The 15,139-nt window shown below is 33.3% G+C and overlaps 1 protein-coding gene across 1 annotated transcript; it reads right to left on the minus strand.

The window, feature by feature from the left end:
* Positions 1-2,121: 2,121 nt before the first annotated feature.
* LOC134256345 (uncharacterized) lies at positions 2,122-12,209 on the minus strand. The gene is made up of 3 exons (XM_062738991.1): positions 11,983-12,209; positions 11,579-11,611; positions 2,122-3,009 (listed from the first exon to the last, which is right to left on the minus strand). Exons 2-3 carry the CDS (start codon positions 11,579-11,581, stop codon positions 2,587-2,589), a joined length of 426 nt encoding a protein of 141 aa, XP_062594975.1. The 5' UTR covers positions 11,582-11,611; positions 11,983-12,209; the 3' UTR covers positions 2,122-2,586.
* Positions 12,210-15,139: the final 2,930 nt, after the last annotated feature.

Below are 15,139 nucleotides of genomic sequence, written 5' to 3' on the forward strand. Positions count from 1 at the left end.
AAAACCCTCAGCATATCCCATTTCATCATAACGAATAATGAAATATCCACGATATATAATGCAAAACCGTGGAACTCATCATAATAAGAGCTTTTCACATAAGGTTATATAATGTTCCATAGTTTGGCACCCTGGTGCGTGAAGTGGTAAATCTCATTCTAGATGGGCTTAATTAAAATTGAACAATTATTCAATGCAAAAGAATCTTAGGTCAATAAGCTTACAAGTCGTACACTTTCATTATTTTTTTTAAGGAGGCTGGTGGGTCAACAAATTAATCCAAAACTAACCACCAGATTTAACTTAGATTTTAGGATACGGTATCTTTAACTGTCAACTATCATATGGCAAAGAAAAAATCAATACATTTTACTTTTAAAGTTTGAACATTTTTGTATATCTTTATATGGAGCTCTCCTTTTAAAGGAGATTGAAATAGTCTCAAAATTGCTGCCACCCCCAGCCTCTTTAATCCATAGTCATCACGCAGTTTTTAAACATCAATAATAATATGCACTTTTATATAACAAAAGTTATTATCTTCATTTTTTTTCTCAGGCATTACTTTACTATTACTTACTTGATAAAATCTTATTCGTTTTGTTTTTTTAATATTTTATTTAACTTTCAATAATAATTTAACAATCAATAGATATGAAAATAATAAAATGATTATAAAATTAAGTCTTTCGTCACTACTGAAGCATTTTCTCAGATAAAAATGTTTAAATAAATTATCCTTACTAAACCTGTAACAGTCTTTTTCAAATTTACTTGAAATTTACTAGTGTAGGTCAATATTAATACATCTCATTTAATCTTTTCTAGATTTACAAAGCATGAAATGAATGCAAAATGAAAAATGAATTAAATAAATCAGTTTTAACAATAATGATACATCGTTATATAAATATAAATCGTTATATAAATACTGGTATTTCATTTAAACAGCCCTTTCAGTGTAATACCAATGGCACTATATAATCAAACTAGCCTCAAGTTCTAGAAGTTTTGGTGGAATTCTTTTACTAAAGGGCATAAAAAAATCGAGAATTTCAAAATCTAATTACATATATTAGTACTCCTTTTAAGACTTCTAATATATACATAAAAAAGTACAAATGGTTGGATGAAGACCACAGAAATATTCGACTTTACACTTTCAGTAAAACTGTCGTATATTCATAGTTACAATTAAACATATAAAAACTATTTTTTTCCAGCACAAAGTACATGTATTTCAAAAACAATTTAAAAATACAAAAAAAAAAAAAAAACAAAAATCAAAAAACAAAAAATAACAAAATCAGTTATTATTCATCCTCAAAATAAAGTAATGATGTATTCAGTGCATAAAAGAATATGAAGATGTCATATGAGTGTAAAAATTTGGTGAAATTCTTATAAACAATGTGACATCTTCATATTCTTTTATACACTGAATACATCATTACTTTATTTTGAGGATGTATGTATTAAAAAATAATCAAAATTAAAATCAATTTTAGTTCACTAACAACAATTACTAAGAGCTTATATACGAGGGCTGTTGAAAATTATGTTTTGAACTCTGTAACATACAAGATAAAAATCATATAACATTAACAGTGGCTTTCTCTCATTATTGAAGCTTTAATCAACTGATCCCACTAACCGTTTGTGTGACCAAGTACCGTTATATTGTTTTATTGTGAGAAGCTGGAAAACAAGGATTATTAGAGATACTGCATTAAAATGAATGGTAAAGAATCAGTAACAAGGGAGGAGTTAGAAGTTTTATTAAAACTGTTGTAAAACTTAGTAATAATCCCAAAGAAATATTCACTGTGATGTTTACAACAACCAATGTTTGTTTTATAGACACATGTACAGGTGGATATTCAATGAACAAAATGATAAGATAGGCATCAAAGATGATTACCGTCATTGGTGACCAGAAATATCAAGAATCGATGTAATGTTTGCCAAATTCAACAAAATATCACTGATGATATTTGATTGATTTTAAAATGCATATTAGAACATCTGGTATGCATATTTTTGGGATAGGCCACACTATTTTAAAGAACCATTTGACTTGGCACTCAATTCAATTCTCAAATATGGAATCTAATCGTTCAAACTCTTATTCGTTTAATTTCTTGACGAGTCTAGAAAGCACAATTTTGTAAAAATTCAAAGAGTTTATGAGAGGAAGGCGCCAAAATCAGGAATCTGCTACATTGATTATCTTCACGACAACATTCAAACCCACATGTCAAGAATAGATAAAGAGTTTTGGGATAAATAGAAAGTTAATATTCTGTCACATCAACTATATTCGCCAGTTCTTTTCACCCCTCGACCTGTTCATTTTTTCAAACTATAAAAAAGGACCTTCAGAAAAAAGGAAACAAGTCCGGGAAATTACAAGTTCGGTCACAATGCAGTATACGAGTGACAAAGTCAAAATGGGTTTAAAAATCAATAAGAAATTGGATAAAAATGTCTCAGACATGACCTCCCCTTAAAGAGGGGTATTTAAAGAGAAATCACATGCATAGAAAATGGTTGGAAATGAAAGTATTACCGAATATTGCATTTATATCACAGTCCTTCTACAAGGAGCCAAGCTGCGTCTGGAATATGAACGCTGGACCAACCGTCGGGTGGGGCAAGCGAATTTGGAGGAACATCGCCTAGGATCAGAACCTCTTTAAATTTGTTGGCATAATTTTTGGCTTTTTGGTTAAATGGAAAATATTTCATTTGATTGTCTGGAATTGTAAGGTCCAATATGTTGATAGATGGGCGTATCTTTATCTTTACAATCCGTTTTGGATATGTATGACTTTTCTTGGCAAATATAAGAGCAGCTTTAAGTGTCTTGCAACACGAAATAAACTGCGACTTAAATCCATCATCCGTTCCTGATACCACATGCTTCTCTACACTGACGTTGGCATCTGGGTCTTTCGCAGAAAGGCCTTTCTTAAGATCTTCATCAGATCGTAAAAATCGGAAAACTTCCTAAAGGAAATATTAAGGATAAATATTCGTTTTTACATCAATGTACATGCAAATAAGGTGGATGTAAAATTCATTATATAGTAAAACTCGGTTATAATAAAGTCACTGGGACCTATGAAAATACTTTGCTATATCTGTAATTCTTTATATCCATATTTGGAATTCGTTAAATTTATATAGCCGGGGATCAAAGATGGCCTCGCTATATCCGTGAATTCGCAATATCCGTGTTTTCAGGTCCACTTTAAAATTGGTTTAATGTATCTAATTATATTTGTAAACTTCTTTTTTCTAATCAAATTTTTTTCTAATAAAAAATTTAATTTAAAACTTTTGCTAACAGATTTTTCTTTTTTTCAACCACAGATAGCATTGTCATTATCTGTCTTGGGAAGTAGCGCTTCATTTTGTTTTCTAATATATGAATTTGATAGATATGACACTGAATATTATTATCGTATGCACCTCTTACTTATAAATAAATGTTGTGATAATGAGTTATTTCTCCTCCTATTCTTTTCGTTCAAATTTATTCATATTTTGATCTGAACTAAAAATAATTTCTGAAAAAAAGATAGCAGCGATTCCTATCTCATACTATTTTTCACTTAAGTTGAATCTGATGCTACAGCTCTTTATGAAAATCATTTTTAGGAAGCCTAAAAAAATTCTTGCAATTAGATTTATTCTGGATTACATTTTTTGCAAGAAAAGCTTCATTCTTAGTATTTGTCAGTTATTATGTTCCCCAAACGAAGTTTGGGAACATATTGTTTTTACTCTGTTTCTTATTATGTTCCCCAAACGGAGTTTGGGAACATATTGTTTTTACTCTGTTTCTTATTATTATTATTCTTTTTTCTTCTTATTTCTTCTCCGGTACTTTTTTGTCCGCGAGTGTTCTCAGAAACTGTTCACCCAACTGAGCTAAAACCTTTTTAGGGTTAATAGGTGTGTAGTGTAGGTGTGCGGAACGAAGGTCATTTTGCGCGCATACGCCTGCACGTGCGGGCGCGTGATATTTGTGAAATGACTTATATACTTAATATAGCTACAACTTTTACATTTTTCAATGAATTGATTTGAAACTCATTATATAATGATATATTGATAGTGTAGATAATTTGACACTGTCAAATTAGCACGAACTCACGCGCATGCACGTGCGCTTCGCTCTGATTGGCTGAAACGAAAATCTCAATATCTTTTCTGTTTTTTGACGAAATGCTGTGAAATTTAAGACATGGGCATACTTTAGGATGTCCTAGAATATGATATATCGCAATTCTCATGAAAACACGCGCATGCACGTGCGCTGCAATCTGATTGGCTGAAACTTTAAATGGCTGTAACTCCCTTGTTTTTCAACCAAACAGACTGGGATTTAGAACATAGACAGACATAATAGACTCCTACAAGAGGGTATGGTCAGTATGCACATGCAAGCACGTGTTTGCACGAGTACTTTGCTCTGATTGGCTAAAACAAAAATCTTAATATCTTTTTTTTTTTTAGACGAAATGCTTTGATATTTTAAACATAGTCATGCATTAAGATATCCTACAATATGATACATAATATTTTTCATCAAATCACGTGCTTGCACGTGCGCTGCAATCTGATTGGCTTCAACTTTAAATGGTTATAACTTCCTTAGTTTTCAACCAAACAGAATGGGATTTAGAACATAGATCGACATAATAGACTCCTACACGATGGTATGGTCATTATGCACATGCATGCACGTGCGTGCACGTGAAATGAGAAAAATTGAAATACACTCAAATGAGCGTTTTTTTAAAAATATTTTTGGAATAAATGCTTAAATATTGTGTATATTTTAATACATTGAAAGTGTAGACAAGATGATATGGTCATTACGCACATGCATTCACATGCGCACGCGTGCAATGCTAAAATTGAAATATACTTATAATACTTGTGGAAAAACGTTGTTAAATACTAAAGTACGAAGAGTTTGTCTTATTTAATGAGGCTTACATGGAATATGGCACCAAAAGGGAGTTGGGGAGCGTTTGGGGAACATCTGTAACGGTCCCCGTTACAATTAGCCCTAGTTATTATGTCGCCCCGAACGAAGTCGGGGACGACATATTGATATTGTACGCATGTTTTTTTTATCCAGGCTGTTTCTCGGAGATGGCTGGGACAATCTTCCTGAAACTTTCCTTCAACGACGATCACTGGTTGTAGTTGTGCAGTGAGGTCGTTCAGTTCCAATATGTCTACCGTTGCCATGGAAACCTGTAAAAAGCGACAAATATTGTCCGAGAGTGTTCTCTCTGGTCCCTTAAACGTTCGTCATGAAACTTTTCTTATTTTAATGATTAGTATCTGTAGTTCTGCAACTCGTATTTAAAATTTTCATATAATCGATTATTGCCATGGAAACCAGGTGAAAGTTAAAATTCTTTAATTTCGATTTTCTCAATAACTACTCAGGCAATCGTTTTGAAACTTTCAATGTTTATTCCTTGCAATGTGTCAAAGTGATTTCTACTTTCAAAATAATTGTAATGAGTCGCTCACGGTTGCCATAGAAACGAAACAGAAAAAAAGATTCAGATGTACACATGTGTTCTCCAAGGTCTAGGTCAAAGGGTCAAAGTTCGTCGTATCCAATAAAAGTTCTTTTCACAAGGATTACATATTTGAAATACGAAAGCCCTAGTACTTACCGTTCAAACGTTATGGCTATTTACTATGTTCAAGACGCTGTTTCCCCCCCCCCCCCTCTTTTTTATGCACACAGCCAAGTAGAATACACAGATATAATATATACAACTTACAAGATATAATATATAACTTTTTAAAATCTTCATTCATAAAATTCAGTTCCCGTCATGTGATATTTTGCCATCATTCATTCTCCTTCTGTTTTGTCTCTTGAATTTATAAATATTTTATTTTATCTATATAAAAAAAAAATAACGATTGTCAGCTGCATTTATTATCATTTGGCGTTTTCTTGTATATCTATCACTTGTATATTATTCATTTAATTAGATAGTGCAAGTATAAATTAAAAAACTGGTACGTCATTTCCATAGTTTTTATTCATTCATAAATTCTTTGATCCGCTCCTGATGGTTCGCAAAGCCTTGATCACCACTGTATACAAAACATTCATCTCGCCGAAAATGTTCATGATTCCGCTAAACTGAGAAAGTTCACACATGATTTATTATCTCATAACACACATCAGCTCTCTGCAATGCAGAAATGCTCGAATTGAAGGGGAAAATTCAGGAGTTATTGATGAGAAAAATTCAGGAGTTATTATGTCGCCCCGAACGAAGTCGGGGACGACATATTGATATTGTACGCATGTTTTTTTTATCCAGGCTGTTTCTCGGAGATGGCTGGGACAATCTTCCTGAAACTTTCCTTCAACGACGATCACTGGTTGTAGTTGTGCAGTGAGGTCGTTCAGTTCCAATATGTCTACCGTTGCCATGGAAACCTGTAAAAAGCGACAAATTTTGTCCGAGAGTGTTCTCTCTGGTCCCTTAAACGTTCGTCATGAAACTTTTCTTATTTTAATGATTAGTATCTGTAGTTCTGCAACTCGTATTTAAAATTTTCATATAATCGATTATTGCCATGGAAACCAGGTGAAAGTTAAAATTCTTTAATTTCGATTTTCTCAATAACTACTCAGGCAATCGTTTTGAAACTTTCAATGTTTATTCCTTGCAATGTGTCAAAGTGATTTCTACTTTCAAAATAATTGTAATGAGTCGCTCACGGTTGCCATAGAAACGAAACAGAAAAAAAGATTCAGATGTACACATGTGTTCTCCAAGGTCTAGGTCAAAGGGTCAAAGTTCGTCGTATCCAATAAAAGTTCTTTTCACAAGGATTACATATTTGAAATACGAAAGCCCTAGTACTTACCGTTCAAACGTTATGGCTATTTACTATGTTCAAGACGCCCCCCCCCCTCTTTTTATGAAGCACACAGCCAAGTAGAATACACAGATATAATATATACAACTTACAAGTAACTTTTTAAAATCTTCATTCATAAAATTCAGTTCCCGTCATGTGATATTTTGCCATCATTCATTCTCCTTCTGTTTTGTCTCTTGAATTTATAAATATTTTATTTTATCTATATAAAAAAAAAATAACGATTGTCAGCTGCATTTATTATCATTTCGCGTTTTCTTGTATATCTATCACTTGTATATTATTCATTTCATTAAATAGTGCAAGTATAAATTAAAAAACTGGTACGTCATTTCCATAGTTTTTATTCATTCATAAATTCTTTGATCCGCTCCTGATGGTTCGCAAAGCCTTGATCACCACTGTATACAAAACATTCATCTCGCCGAAAATGTTCATGATTCCGCTAAACTGAGAAAGTTCACACATGATTTATTATCTCATAACACACATCAGCTCTCTGCAATGCAGAAATGCTCGAATTGAAGGGGAAAATTCAGGAGTTATTGATGAGAAAAATTCAGGAGTTATTATGTCGCCCCGAACGAAGTCGGGGACGACATATTGATATTGTACGCATGTTTTTTTTATCCAGGCTGTTTCTCGGAGATGGCTGGGACAATCTTCCTGAAACTTTCCTTCAACGACGATCACTGGTTGTAGTTGTGCAGTGAGGTCGTTCAGTTCCAATATGTCTACCGTTGCCATGGAAACCTGTAAAAAGCGACAAATTTTGTCCGAGAGTGTTCTCTCTGGTCCCTTAAACGTTCGTCATGAAACTTTTCTTATTTTAATGATTAGTATCTGTAGTTCTGCAACTCGTATTTAAAATTTTCATATAATCGATTATTGCCATGGAAACCAGGTGAAAGTTAAAATTCTTTAATTTCGATTTTCTCAATAACTACTCAGGCAATCGTTTTGAAACTTTCAATGTTTATTCCTTGCAATGTGTCAAAGTGATTTCTACTTTCAAAATAATTGTAATGAGTCGCTCACGGTTGCCATAGAAACGAAACAGAAAAAAAGATTCAGATGTACACATGTGTTCTCCAAGGTCTAGGTCAAAGGGTCAAAGTTCGTCGTATCCAATAAAAGTTCTTTTCACAAGGATTACATATTTGAAATACGAAAGCCCTAGTACTTACCGTTCAAACGTTATGGCTATTTACTATGTTCAAGACGCCCCCCCCCCCCTCTTTTTTATGAAGCACACCCCCCCCCCCTCTTTTTTATGAAGCACACAGCCAAGTAGAATACACAGATATAACATATACAACTTACAAGTAACTTTTTAAAATCTTCATTCATAAAATTCAGTTCCCGTCATGTGATATTTTGCCATCATTCATTCTCCTTCTGTTTTGTCTCTTGAATTTATAAATATTTTATTTTATCTATATAAAAAAAAAAATAACGATTGTCAGCTGCATTTATTATCATTTCGCGTTTTCTTGTATATCTATCACTTGTATATTATTCATTTCATTAGATAGTGCAAGTATAAATTAAAAAACTGGTACGTCATTTCCATAGTTTTTATTCATTCATAAATTCTTTGATCCGCTCCTGATGGTTCGCAAAGCCTTGATCACCACTGTATACAAAACATTCATCTCGCCGAAAATGTTCATGATTCCGCTAAACTGAGAAAGTTCACACATGATTTATTATCTCATAACACACATCAGCTCTCTGCAATGCAGAAATGCTCGAATTGATGGTGGCATGTCAGATTCGTTTTTCGGTAGAACCTCTAAAATGAAAGTGAAAGAGGGAAATTTCAGAGTTCTCACTGGCGTTACAATACACAAAATAATTCGGCTGATCTTCTTCATAACAAGGAATTACATTTCCCAAGCTTTTATCATAGGAAAGATACTGCCAATTAACAAGTATGAGGCTCAGTTCAGTACATCTGCCAGATTTCTTTTATGCAAGTCTGCAAATTGAGGAACTTGTAATTTTCCTGCACTACTTTCTTCTCCTACCGATTCTAAAAATAATGAGTGGGATGTACCGAATTAAGGTCTTCCGTTTCCAATGGAAAGGACTGATATAACTCAATGGTTGTTCAAACTTAGCTTATGGACTTTTGTTTTAGTGATGATAAAAATGAAAGTCTTGTCTAATACGGGGCGACATATGCTATTGCTTGCAATAGCAGACTTTCTAGTTATGTTCCCCAAACGAAGTTGGGGAACATATTGTTTTTACTCTGTTTCTTATTATTATTATTATTATTATTATTATTATTATTATTTTTCTTCTTCCTGGGAAAATTTTGTCCACGAGTGATCTTGTAAACTACACATCCGACTTAGGTGAAACCTTTTTAGGGTTAGTAGGCATGTTATGTAGAGTTGCCAAACAAAGGTCATTTTGCGCGCACGTGCTTGCAAGAGCGCGCACGTGCAATAGGTGAAATTACCAATATAATGGATATTGCCGTAACTTTTCTATTTTTTGATGAAATTTTTTGAAACTCATAATGTAAGGATACATTAGTAGTATAAACAAGATAGCATGGTCAAAATAGCAAGATCTCACGCGCATGCACGTGCGCTACGCTCTGATTGGCTGAAACTAAAGTCTCAATAACTTTCTTGTTTCTTGTCATAAACCTTTGAAATTTTGAACATAGTCCTACATTATATTGATCTACCGCATGATATATAAGAATTTTCATGAAAGCATGCGCATGTGCGTGTGCTGCAAGCTGATTGGCTGAAACTTTAAATGGCTATATCTCCTTTGTTTTTTGACGAAATTCTTTGAAATTCAAAATATAGTCATGCATTGGGATATCCTACAAAACGATAGAGAAAAAAAAATCATGAAATCACGCGCATGCACGTGTGCTGCAATTTGATTGGCTGAAACTTTAAATTGCTATTTCTCCTTTGTTTTTTGACGAAATTCTTTGAAATTTAAAATATAGTCATGCATTAGGATATCCTACAAAATGATATAAAAAAATCATGAAATTACGCGCATGCACGTGTGCTGCAATCTGATTGGTTGAAACTTTAAATGGCTATAACTCCCTTGTTTTTCAACCAAACAGGATGGGATTTAGAACATAGATAGATGTAAGGGACTCCTACAAGAAGGTATGATCATCATGCACGTGCACGCACGTGCGTGCATTTGAAATGAGTATATTTAAAAATACTCTTGAAAGACAAGATGATATGGTCATAACGCACATGCATTCACATGCACTTGGGTGCAATGCTAAAAAATGAATATAATTGGCATCCTTCTGCAAAAACGTTGTTAAAGTCAAAATGCACAGAGTTTGTCTTATTTAATGAAGCTTACAGGGAATATGGCACCGAAAGGGAGGAGTTGGGGAGCGTTTGGGGAACATCTGTAACGGTTCCCGTTACAATTAGCACTAGTTATTATTTTTTTTCTTATTTGTTCTCCGGTACTTTTTTGTCCGCGAGTGTTCTCAGAAACTGTTCACCCAACTGACCTAAAACCTTTTTAGGGTTAATAGGTGTGTAGTGTAGGTGTGCGGAACGAAGGTCATTTTGCGCGCATACGCCTGCACGTGCGTGCGCGTGAAATGAGTGAATTGACTGATATACTTAATATAGCTATAACTTTTACATTTTTTGATGAAATGCTTTGAAACTCATTACATAAGGATATATTAATAGTGTTAATAATATGACACTGTCAAATTAGCACGAACTCACGCGCATGCACGTGCGCCTTGCTCTGATTGGCTGAAACAAAACTCTCAATATCTCTTTTGTTTTCCAACGAAATGTTTTGAAATTTTTAACATTGTCATGAATTAGGATATCCTACAACATGATATGGAAAAAATTTCATGAAATCACGCGCATGCACGTGCGCTGCAATCTGATTGGCTGAAACTTTAAATGGCTATATCTCCTTTGTTTTTTGACGAAATGCTTTGAAATTTAAAACATAGTCATGCATTAGGATATTCTACAATATGATTTCGAAAAAAATTCTTGAAATCACATGGATGCACATGTGCTGCAATCTGATTGGCTGAAACTTGAAATGGTTATAATTCCCTTGGTTTTCAACCAAACAGGATGAGATTTAGAACATAGATAGATATAAGGGTCTCTAACAAGAAGGTATGGTCATCATGCACGTGCACGCACGTGCATTTGGAATGAGTGAAATTAAAAATGCACTTGAATGAGTGATTTTTAATACTTTTGGACTAAATGCTTTAATATAAAGTATATTTAAATATATAGAAAGTGTAGACAAGATTATATGATCATTATGCAATGCATTCACATGGGCACGCATGCAATGTTAAAATTTGAATATAATTGGTATCCTTTTGGGAAAACGTTGTTAAAATAAAAAATGCACAGATGTTGTCTTATTTAATAAGGCTTACATGGAATATGGCACCAAAAGGGAGTTGGAGAGCGTTTGGGGAACATCTGTAACGGTTCCCGTTACAATTAGCACTAGTTGTTGATTGAAAATCATTATGAAAAATTTATCCGGAGCATAGTCTGAATAGTTTGTGACTATATTTTTTACTTATGTCGAAAATTCCTAAAAAATGCAATAAATTATATACACAACTCACCATACTTGTTTAGCTGCTGTAAATGATATGTTTCTGAAAATAAATACAAGGGAATTTTGGTTTCGTTTTCATTATGTCATTAGTGTAAATGTTTTTTAAAGTTTTGGAGAGAAAATATCCAACCATTCTATTTGTTTTAAAAATTACATATTTATATCATTATTGTCCATCATAGCTGGATAAATGACATATCTATGTAATACAGGTACACATTATAATACACATATAAATTTCTATAAATTATTATGACTTGTAAATTACCCTAAGAATGCACTAATTCACACTTAAGCTTAGTACAAATGGTTGAAATGAATGCTATATTTCTATTAATTTTCATCAACACTAGGTACCTCTTCCTAATTTAAATAAACATAATATGATAAAAATTATGTATTATTACTTACATACAGCTGTCTTTTAGCGTAGCAATTCTTCTACAGCTTCTGCGCATGTCTGAATATCTTCTCGTCGATTTACTTTTCAACTGACTCATTCTTCATTACATTTCCGCAAGAAAAAAAGTAAAATAGCGATTATTGTTAATCAAATAAAGTTTGATATATTTTAAGAGATATAGCTTTCAATTTATAAAAACCAAACACTCCTTAATTCACAAAGCCTACTATAGAGTATATTACTAGCGTTAACAATACATTTTCTGAAAATAAAGAGAGAGGAAAAAATAATTTCATTTTCATTTTGCATTCGCAAAACTACGAAAGCCCAATGAGCTCAATTTCCTAGGTAAGAAAAATAAATTTTTCGCGTTATAACGCGAAACTTTCGCGAATAAACGCGTAACTTTCGCGTAATAACGCGAAAACTTTCGCGTTATAACGCCAAATTTTCGCGATATAACGCGAAACTTTCGCGAAGAAACGCGTTACTTTCGAGAATAAACGCGTTACTTTCGCGTTATAACGCGAAACTTTCGCGATATAACGCGTAACTTACGCGTTATAACGCGAAACTTTTGCTGTTTAACCAGACATTTGCTTTAATCTCAACGTTCTTTTGATTTTGTCATCAATTTTATTCATTACAATGAAAATCAAAAGGCTATTTTGATCTTGGACTATCACAAGTTAAATTTTAAGTTTTTTGTCTATTGAATCCATCTTAACCGTCACAATTTGTCTTTCTCAACGCTGTTCAACCAATTCAAAGTTTATGCGAGTTCCAAAAGTTAAACTTCAAGCTTATTAATTTCGGGGAAAATCACCCCTTTCCGTTTTTTTATGCACTCTCTAGAGAATTTGAAATATTTTTATTCTATAGAGATCAAGATCTCAGAAAAATGACAAAATGAGGTAAATTTGTCAATTGTGTCCCACTGCATTTGTGAAAATTGAATAGCAAATTTTCATTTGTCTCCTTTGGATTTACTGTGGAAATTAGATATCCTATTTTGAGGTTGCACCACGTTTTCATTCCATTGCTTACGAAAACATTGACAATTCAAAGTGTACAAACTATGCTGTATACCTTCATAGTTTTTATTTATGGCTAGTCCACGAACTTCTCTATAACCCAATATTGGAGACAATGATTGATTGATTGATTGATTGTATACTTTTTAACGTCCCTCTCCAGAATATTTCACTGATATGTAGACGTCACCATTGCCGGTGAAGGGCTGCAAATTAAGGCCTATGCTCGGCACTCAGGGCCATTGAGCAGGGAGGGATCTTTATCGTGCCACACCTGTTGTGACACGGGGCCTCGGTTTATACGGTCTCATCCGAAGGACCGCCCCATTTAGTCGCCTTTTACGACAGCAAGAGGTTACTGGGGACCTATTCTAATCCGGATCCCCACAGGGATTGGAGACAATGAAATTATACATCGTTCATTCACTTTTAAGTCATGTTTCTACAGTGTTTAATTTTTTGTCAAAAATGATTGCTTTATTTACTAGTGGTAGAGTTGTAGTAAATGTTACTGATTAAAAACAGCTAGAAAAAATGTCAAGTGGAGACTTTCTTTAAGAAATAATCAGTCTAAAGAATTCAACAATTGAAAAACATGTACAAGAAAGTAAAATTCATTTTATTAATTCAATAGTAAGGTTTTAAAATGAAATAAAATTCTGATGACTAATCTACCCTATTCTAGCATCATATTTTTTCGCGAAATAACGCGAAAGTTACGCGTTTATTCGCGGAAGTTTCGCGTTTATTCGCGAAAGTTTCGCGTTAAAACGCGAAAGTTACGCGTTATAACACGAAAGTTTCGCATTTTATCGCGAAAGTTACGCGTTTATTCGCGAAAGTTTCGCGTTATAACGCCAAAGTTACGCGTTTATTCGCGAAATCTACGCGTTTATTTGCGAAAGTTTCGCGTTATAACGCGAAAGTTACGCGTTTATTCGTGAAAATTTCGCGAAAGTTACGCGTTTATTCGCGAAAGTTTTTGCGTTATAACGCGAAAAAAAAATATTTTTCTTACCTACGAAAACGAGCTCATTTGGCTTTCGTACAAAACATATTTATGCCACGGAAGTAAAAAATGACAGAACCAACTTATACGTTTAAAAATTTAATACGTACATGTATTACGTATTCGGGTTATCATTTGGTGCCAAGTGGAAATTTTTTAGTTTATAATATCGTCTCTAGAAGGAATATTTTTCTAAAGTCGACCTTAATTTCTCTCGTTACAAAATTGGCAGAAATTAAAAAATCCACTGAAACTTGTTCGTTCAAATGAAATATATCATACTTGATCTGAACGCACAAAAATTTGTATACATGTACTATATATACGGGAATTATTGTCCCCGTTTTATTTTCACCACAACATCCGTTTGGCAAATTTAAAACTGGATGAATTCAAAGTATACAGTATATTTTCTTGAACAGAACTGAGTCTTGAAGAGTTTTAGACGGGAAAGTATTGTTTGCTGGATTGCAGAGGCAAACATTTCCCTGTATTTATTTGTTCTTTGTGCTTGCAAAACAGTTCTCTTGCAGAATTTATAATCTTTATAAGATTACACGATTTTTTGTAAAGCTTTACTACCTTCAACAGGCTGTTTTATAGTGGCATTGACCAAACTCTTGTCAGTTTATAAAGCGGCTTTGGAAAGGCAATTTATAACTAGTACTATGTAGTTACATAAAATAACGTTTATATTAAATGAAATTGAAACCGGTTTCTTGGATAATCTCTATAATTCAACAGGTCTGGACGATTTCCTGATAAGGAAGTCAAGAGGTATAATCGTGAATTGCTATAAATACACAAAATTAACAAAGTGCTAGCCCTTCTGACCAATCAGATAACGACATTTAGACAAACCCATCTGAAAATTAATAAAACACGTGGTTTTAAACTTTTCTGCTTAAAAGATTTTTTAAGAACAAACTTTTTGTAAACTTTATGCATATCTTGGAATGAAACAACATAAATGACAATTCTACCTTGAACAAACACGACTTGAAAGCTTAGAATAAATTTAAGTGGGATTTAAAATCTGTCAATACGAGGTAGCTATCCCAAATTTAACTTGTGTAAAGAAATTGATATAAATACGGCAGATTTTCAGCCTGGTATGAAAAA

Source organism: Saccostrea cucullata, unplaced genomic scaffold, assembly GCF_032062105.1.
Source record: "Saccostrea cucullata isolate Sc308-1 unplaced genomic scaffold, CSIRO_AGI_Scuc_v1 ctg5298, whole genome shotgun sequence".
NCBI lineage: Eukaryota > Metazoa > Mollusca > Bivalvia > Ostreida > Ostreidae > Saccostrea > Saccostrea cuccullata.